Raw genomic sequence first — 8,755 nt, forward strand, 5'->3', positions numbered from 1 at the left:
CCGAATTACATTGTAAAGATGCTACTTTGGAAATTCCAGATATATTTTCTGAGTGTATTACTCGATGTATCACCCTTTTATGTATGGACTTTAAGAAATTCAAGTGTTATTGTTGCAATACATCTGATATAGTGAATGTCTTACTGAAATTTACAAATATTTTAACATTTAAATAAATTAACAACAGTAAAATACCAAGAAATTAACTTTTATACTATTTATTATTCTGAATAAAGCCATCTTAAATGAAAATGAGAAGGATGCACATATGGACGAGGAAAAGTGGAGTTATATCCTAATAAGGGTGATATATTGTGGTGTTATATCGTAACTACCAATAATTTTTTATGGGGAGGAGCTAGGAAGGAATAGACCAAAATAACACATAATGCTTATCCAATAGAAATTTTGGATTTTTGTATGAAGTATAATATCTAGTTGTAACAAGGCCACTAAATGTAAACAATGAACACAACAGATATAACTTGCCTTCTCCATGACCAATACTTGGAACAGATCTGATAGGAATATAACCAGATGAAATGTATTATATTTATACAAAAATATACAATACTTGCTTTTTTTTAAATTAGCTGTCTATTATTGTTTTTGCATGTTATGTACATGTACATTACAGAGATCCAGAGATTACAGTACTCAGAGTAATGATACACTTTACACATCTACAACAAACCATGATGTTTTAGTATTTAACAGACGGAGGGTGAGAAGATTTTTTGTGGTCTAATTTCTTGTTTATAGGAATTAAAGAGATATATCTAACTTATTATTGTCAAATCAAAATGAATATTGCTTAATCTGTGAATATTGTGCTATTATGAGAGTTTTCATCGCTAGGAAATACCTTTTGCAGTTCATATATGCATTATTCAGAATCATAAGTACTAAATGAAACTACAATACATGCATGTCTATTTTATAAAATTAGCCAAAAAAAAACAAAAACAAAACAAAAACCACTTTGTTTTGTGTCATGTTTCTATGAGGAATTTTGGTTATATTCATTGGAAACTTAGATATTTCAACTATAAAAGCCTATTATATCCATATTGACAACTTTTGACTAAAACAAATATTTTGTCAAAGTATGTTGCCAATATTTTTGATCATAAAAGAAATAACTTTCATGTCAGTGTCATCAGAAATCCTTTAAAGTTGCATATACTTGTAAAAATGTGATGTCTTTTTTTATCAAAGAAAATGCTGAAATGAGCCATTTTTCATCAGTTTATGTTGGAGATATGCACCTATTATTCAACTTGCATAAGTGTTTGTATACATATTGAAGATATGTTAAAAATAAAAGATATTGAAGAAATGTTAAAAATAAAAATATGTAGGCTTTCCAACAATAAATCACATTTTGCATGATTCTTATTTGGAGTGCTACTTAAATTTTTATACAAAAATTAGATTATAAGGAATGACTCTTATACTTTTTCTATCTATTTGAAATAACCTCAATGCCTATGGTCCATAATTGATAAAAAGTCTGCTGTACACCACATAATTGAGATTTTTTCTACATAGACAGAAACAATATAACAGTTATTCCTTAAATAAATTGATTATTTGATCAAGACAGTAGTTTAAGTAACTAAATGTTAATTTTGATTAGTCATTTTTCTTTTTCATCTCACAGGGCAGCAGTTTAAACCCTTTAGACATTGGAGATAATGATGGGTCATTCATCGACAGACTCTCTCCTGGTTCAAAGAGAATCGTGTAAGTATGACATAGTTGTTGTATTCATGGAGTTAGTAAATATTTTTATTCCCTTAATTACTGGTTTTTAATCAATACATTTGTATAAGAACTTTTTTTCAGTACCAGTAGTTTATGAATTGATAATTTAGATGGAAATTATCTCAATTTTAAGTAACTTTTTAATTATATCAATTTCTTATGTTTTAGATTTAAGATACTGGTATGCTTATTGTTAGATCAGATGTATACAACCATTCCATAGTTTTGTGGTTGTGTGCTAATCTGAACTCATGGTCAAATCATTAGAAAGACTTTACAATTAATAGTCTTGTCTCAGGCACTGACCATACAGGAAATAAACTGTTGGCTATTTGAGTCAGAATTACTTGTTTTAGTATTTTGTGGACTTTTGCTCTTTAAAAATCCAACTCAGCTTGCTGGTTAAGTACAAGTTAGGGTTGGTTTTGTTGAGATGTTCTTGTCCTGAAATGCAGGAAATACACAAATGTACCTGCAGATAGACATTTAATTAGTAACAATCAATCAAAGTATATTTGTTTTATAAATGAAGTAAGTGTGAAAGTGAAGGGGTGAATTTTTGTTGTATATTTATCATTGATTATTGCACAAGATTGTCGCCTTGTGACAATTAGTCTCATTATTAAAAGTGAAAGTATGAGAAAGAAAACATAAAAACATAATTCTTATTTGATATGCTTAAAAGATCTTTAGAACACAGCCATGGTGAAATGGTAATAAAACACGAGACCAACATCACAAGGTTTCTGACATCAAAGTTAATTTTACAAAATTTTACCAACTTCATGGTAGAATTTTACTTCAATATAGTTGCCGTTTCATGCAACAAATATGCCGCATCTTTTCATAAGCACGGAAAAATTAGTGTTTTTAGAATTAAAATAATTTACAGAGAAGTCATTCTATCATTGTTTTACCTCTGGCTGGTCATATTTGTTATTACTTTTTCCTTTTGCTATTTAGGTAAATAGAAGTGACATAAAAGACCAGACTTTTGTAAAACGATGATGAAATGGATTCTCTGTGAATTATTTTAATTTTTAAAGGACTAATTTCTTGTCTCTATGTATCAGTTTTTTAAGTAATAAACATGGCAACTTTAATTAACCCAACAAAAGCTAAAATTTTGTCTGTCTGTTTTCAGTGGACTTATATTGTGTATATTTTCTGGTTTAATGTATGGTCAGATGTTCACTGGGGCTACTTACATACAGGACCATCAAGATCTATATCATGGAGCAACAGAAAATGGTAGGTTATTTAAGGATTGTTTTTATTTTTTTGCCAAGTAAAACCATGTAATAAACTTTGGGACAGTTTACACTGTGAACCATGAAGCAGTTTATAAACAATCTTTAAATATCCCCTAAGTGGTTTGGTCAAGATTAAAAACATTCTTTAAAATTTAATATAAAAAAATTACAGTCAATATTGAGATTAAATCTTCAGTAAAAATGTTATTTAATTTGGATCATTTAATATGAACTGCTGACCAATCAATGTTAATTGTGTGACAGTACCAAGTTAGTTTATACAAACTAAACCTATTTTGCCGAAAGAGAACTAACAAATCACAAGACTTATTACAAGTCTAAATTATTTTATTGATCCATGTAAGGATTATGTAGTTCTTATGTAAAGTTCTTTTTCAGAACTTATTTCTGAAATATAGTGTTTGCCTCAGAAATAATCCTTTAACTTTTTAAAGTGCAGATCTAAAGTAAAGAAAGATCTGATCATGGTGAAGTTGGTTAAATGCACTACACAACTTTCCTGACATTTTTAATTGCCAGTGCAACCTATCTAAAATTAGATCTTAGAAGTATTTGTAACAACAAATTTCTGCAAAATTACAAGTTTTATGAGCACTTGCCTGATTCTTACATGTGTAGATACTGAAGTCATTAACATGTTGAAAACCAGAGTATCATCTTCTGTATGGAAATAACACAGTTTATATGCTTCATTCACACAGCACGAGCGAGTGATTAAAAATTTGTAGTTTCTTGCCATGTGCCGGGAAATTAAAATGTCGCGTGAAGATTCCCATGCTTACCATGTTTACCATGTTTACAGTTGTTATTCATATTGTTGATCGATTAAATACTTGTTGACTTATGAATGTTATTCATATTTTAAAAGGTTAGTTGATAGTGTATAAACTCATCATAATGGTAGTGATATCGATGACGCAATTACTTGATGACTGGAGGGGAGGTCCTTGATGATGTAGTTGATGTTGGGAGAATTTAGGGTGTTGTTTAATTTATTTTATGTGGTTTTATTAATGGGAGAAACAGATTCTCTCTCATTTCTGTCAGGGTTTGCAGGATTTCTCCACTCTCGATAGATAAATTTGAAATTTTAACCCACTCGCTAAAGCTTGAGTGGAGAAATCCTGTAATCCCCAAGAGTCTGAAGAAGAATCTATATTTAATCTGTGTGTCCATCTGCACATTTCCTTTATTATTAAATTTTTTACCGGCATTGTGAAAGTAGGTCTTGTGCTTCTTGATTTTGCCTGACTGTCGCCCGTCTGTCATGCATAGCAGGGTTCTTTATTGTGTATTTTTAATTCAGAAAGTTTTTAATCAATGTTAATCAAACTTTACACATTGTTTAATGACGAATTGAAGATGTCCACCTCTTATTATAGAGAAATTTAATAAATCAAATCCAACAGTTTTAGCATGTTAACTATTTGTTGTGAATGGTACTGACTTTGTGCAATCTGTCACCCAAAATGGGATTGATTGTATACATGTATTATCCAAACTTTTCACAGTTTTTATGTACACATTGAATATGTGCACCTCCTATCATGGACACATTTTTTGCCAATTAAATTTTCAATAAAATTTTTTTTCATATGGCATCAGGTATTGTGTGCTTGAAACAAACTTGTTATTATGAGAGAAAATATAGGGTGATAATTAAAGGAAAAGCACGATATGTCTGTTAGTTTTAATATTTAGTTTTAAATATCCAGACTGAACATTTCTAATTATTATTACCTAAAACTTGTTTGATTTTATACCCCAACTCAGTGAGGTAATGAAATCACCTGGACCCTCTGTCATTCTGTCGGTCTCTCTGTCTAAATTGTGTCACAATTATCTGGTATCCCAATATATGGATTGATTTCAAATTTGGTATGTTGATTTATGTAGATGGTGCAAGCGATTTTGGTTTTTTGTTGAATTTCCTGTTACTTGGGATTGCTATTTGAGTATACCTAGCATGACAACTCATACAACCTCAATTCAGATCATATTTTTTTTCTATTTACAGGTTTAGACTATGTATTTTCCTGTTTCTGTGGTATTTATCTCAGCAGTACAACTTTCTTCTGTTTCTATATTGTAATAATGAAGAATAAACCAAAAATCTACCCCAAAGTAATTCTGCCTGGTATAGTATCAGGGATAATGTGGGCTGTAGCTACCAGTTGTTGGTTTGTGGCAAATAGATCTTTATCCATACCAGTGGCATTTCCAATGGTAACAGCAGGACCCTCGGTTGTTGCATCGTTATGGGGAGTTTTGGTTTTTAGAGAAATCAGGGTAAGTCAGGTGATCAAATTTGTATTTTAAAATGTGTATTTTCTGTACATGATTAAGCCATTACAAATAAAAAAGATTACCAGTAGAGATGGAAACAGTTTTTCCCTTGTATCTCCACAACTGTTGGGTTTAACCAAATTTTGATATGTGTAAAAGTGTTTAACATGATGGGATCTATCTGTGGTCAAATTTTAATTTTAATCCATTAAGCCATGTTGTAGTTGTTGCCCTTTTTTCCAGGTTTTATCAATATTTTAATGTTATTTCTCCTTTGAAACTACCAACCAGTAAGTACTTAACTTAGTATGAATATTTCTTAAGGTATTCTGTGTGGATCTGATGTGGAGATTTTTGATTCGTGGAAAACCATAGGACAAAGGGGTCAGTCAGAAGGTTTTCTCTTATATCATGTATATTTTATGAACCTTTAGTTAAGCCAAATTATCTCAATAGCCGAGATGATCCTTATCATAAGGCCTACAAAGGTCTTGAAGGGATCAAAGTTGTCATATGACTCTTATTGCCATTGAAAGACAAAATATGAAATTTTTAGCAGTTTTCAGCCAATATCTTAAAACTATGATAGATGTAAAGAAATTTTCAGTTGCTGAAACGATCCTTATGATAAGTCCTACCAAAGTCATTTTTTGAGTCGTAATTGTCAGACAACTCCTTGTTAGATTATTGCCCTTGAAAGGCAAAAATTTAACCAGGTGAGCAATTCCGGCTCCTGGGAGCCTCTTGTTTGATGTTTTTCGTCATTTTTGCTGTTCTCTCTTTCAAAAATCTTCTCAGAAAGCTCTTTACATAATTCAATGATGAAAATTGATATGATTGTTCCTTTGGTATGAGCATCATGGTTATCAAGTAAGGTGAGTGATTCGGGCTCCTTAGAGCTTTTAGTTAGAGTTATTGCCCTTGAAATGGGAAATAAGACATATTTTGCTGTTTTCAGCTAATATCTGGAAAAGTATAATAAATAAAAAAAACTTTCAGTTTATAAAATGATCTTATGATAATGCCAACCAAAGGCTTTCTTGGGTCAGATTGTCTGGAATCTCTTTGTTATATTGCCCTTGAAGGCCAAAAATGAATTAGTTGAGCAATTCAGGCTCTTGGGAGCCTCTTGTTTATTTTTGGTCAGATTTGGCAATTTTCAATTGAAATTCAAATTTTGTGCTGTATTGTGTCCAAAATGAACTGTAAGTCCCTATGCTTAAATGTGTCAAATACTAATATGTCCACACTTGCCCAAAGTGAACAAAGTTTGACATGCTGTTGTCATATCACGCTGCGCTTTGCAAAGCTTTTTATTAATTATTGTGTTACTCAACTTGCAAACAAGCAATGTGTATTCTGTGAGTTTTAGACTGTGAAAGTTACAAATTTTACTTTATACCAACATTGTATTAAGCTATTAAGTGGAATGTAAGAAACCAGTAACAATCTTTATAATTCCTGTATCAATATTTTATTTTTTAGGGAAAAAGTAACCTTGTGATATTATTCTTTGGATTTGGCATTGCTATAACAGGAGCTGTACTGGCTGGGTTATCAAAATCCTAACTATGGCATATAGATGTTAAAACATTCCTAGTGCAATAAGTTGGTATGATACATGTATATATTATATTGACATGATATGAGATTGCGAACTTATAAAGACAAAGATGATATATAAATATAAATAAATAAACTACTGTTTAGGTGTTGACCTTTTTGTGTTTTTTTTCTAGTGGAAAATGAATTATGTACCAATTCATTGATTATGTATATAATATTAATTAACATGTACATCAGCTCTTTTTCTTCCATTGTTTGTTACATTCATTGCAGTGGCAGATCTAGAAGGGGTGCAGGAGGTTGGTACCCCCTTTTATAGGAAAAATTTGTCATGTTCATGTGTAAAATTGACAAAAAAAGGCAAATAATGTCCTAGCACCCCCTCTCTTTTCCTGTGGAACCCCGACTCCACTCCTTTCAAAATGTCTGGATCCACCACTGCATTGCCTGAGATATCACATAGATCCTTCTTTCAGTAGTTCTTACACATACTAATGGTTGACCTGTAATCTACTTGTGCTATTTTTGTAATCCTGTTTGTGGGTTTTGTCTACTGAATTTGAAATTTGATTATTGGTTTAAGTTTTTTGTCCTTTTTAAAACACATTTTAGCTCATTAAAATAGGGTCAGTGTACTGCTTATTAAGTAAATGTTTCATAAGCCTTATACATTGGAACCTGTTAAGATCGAACTATGAAAAATCTGAAAACCTGTCTAAAACTGGCAATTTTGATAATCCCTTTGTATGAATAATTTCTATTGTTCAAATGTATTTTGATCTTTGGTTAGCACAACATCTGTCTAATATGAACGAATTCCAAAGTCCTGAAGGGGTTCCATTTTGACGGGTTTCAGTGAAGTATACTTAAATCCATTTTTTTCAAGGCCAGAATATTTATTTCGAAAAACTGCCAGGCCCCTGACTCAGAATCAAATGGTCATCCCCTTATGGTCTTGAAGACAAACTGGTGAAATACCTATAACATTTTATGTTTTTTTTTTTTCATACAATCGCATTTTTATTTTTTGGCATTCCTGAAGTCCAGACAATTACGTAACCATTTGTAAATGAATCTCTTGGTATTGCGAGGTCCCATACCACCAAAGGGAGACTGTATTTTTTGGGGTTAAGATTTTAATCTTGTAGGAATTATGAGCCAAAACATAATCTGTATAACAACTTTAATAAAAGTGAATGTAGCTCGTATATTTTTTACTTCAAGGTGCCATACCACGTAACGAAAACTGGAATTAATTTTTGAGTTTGTGACCAGAAACAGTTTTTTTCTGAATTCTGGACGGTAACTTGAGTTAAAGGGAGTGGATCATTTTGCACCACAAGGTACCATATTCCCACAGGAAGATTGGGATTGATTGTGCAGGTTTTGACTGGAATCATTTAGGAATAAAGTCCAAAAGTAACCACTGAAATTCTGGTCAATTTTTTAACCTGTGTCAAATGTTTTATCGTAATCAAAATTCAGAGCTGTGTCAAGTTTGAATGTTGTGTCCATATTTACTCCAACTGTTCATGGTTCGACCTCTGGGGGAACATCAAGCTGTACCCTGCAAATAACTTTATTTTTGTTAAATCACCAACGTGTAGTATTGATCAATATTTTCCTTAGGGCTATCTGGTGGCATTATAGTGTAATTATTTTTTATTTTGTTGTGGATAACTCAGGATGATAATTGCTATTTTAATGCTATGTTTTTATTATTGTGAGATTTACTTGTGTTTGTGTTTAAAACTGATTTTGTTCTTTTTTATATCCATGACTGCTGAATATGACTGTCTGTATTTTGTGATTGAATTACACAGTAGGTATGAAATTTAAAAAAATATACTAAATAAAATGTA

General features: G+C 31.3%; 1 protein-coding gene across 2 annotated transcripts in view; it reads left to right on the top strand.

Moving 5' to 3' along the window:
• LOC148604720 (transmembrane protein 144-like) overlaps nucleotides 1-8,755 on the top strand; it is a 30,019-nt gene extending 21,264 nt beyond the window's left edge. For both annotated transcript variants that reach the window (XM_088550530.1, XM_088550529.1), the window contains 5 exons: nucleotides 638-724; nucleotides 1,664-1,746; nucleotides 2,912-3,018; nucleotides 5,059-5,330; nucleotides 6,813-8,755. In XM_088550530.1, the coding sequence (XP_088406656.1) occupies nucleotides 638-724; nucleotides 1,664-1,746; nucleotides 2,912-3,018; nucleotides 5,059-5,330; nucleotides 6,813-6,896 (633 nt within the window). In that variant the 3' untranslated portion in view covers nucleotides 6,897-8,755. The remainder of the gene's footprint in view (nucleotides 1-637; nucleotides 725-1,663; nucleotides 1,747-2,911; nucleotides 3,019-5,058; nucleotides 5,331-6,812) is intronic.

Source organism: Perna viridis, chromosome 10, assembly GCF_037379345.1.
Source record: "Perna viridis isolate PV_CMFRI_1.1 ecotype Kerala chromosome 10, ASM3737934v1, whole genome shotgun sequence".
Lineage (NCBI taxonomy): Eukaryota > Metazoa > Mollusca > Bivalvia > Mytilida > Mytilidae > Perna > Perna viridis.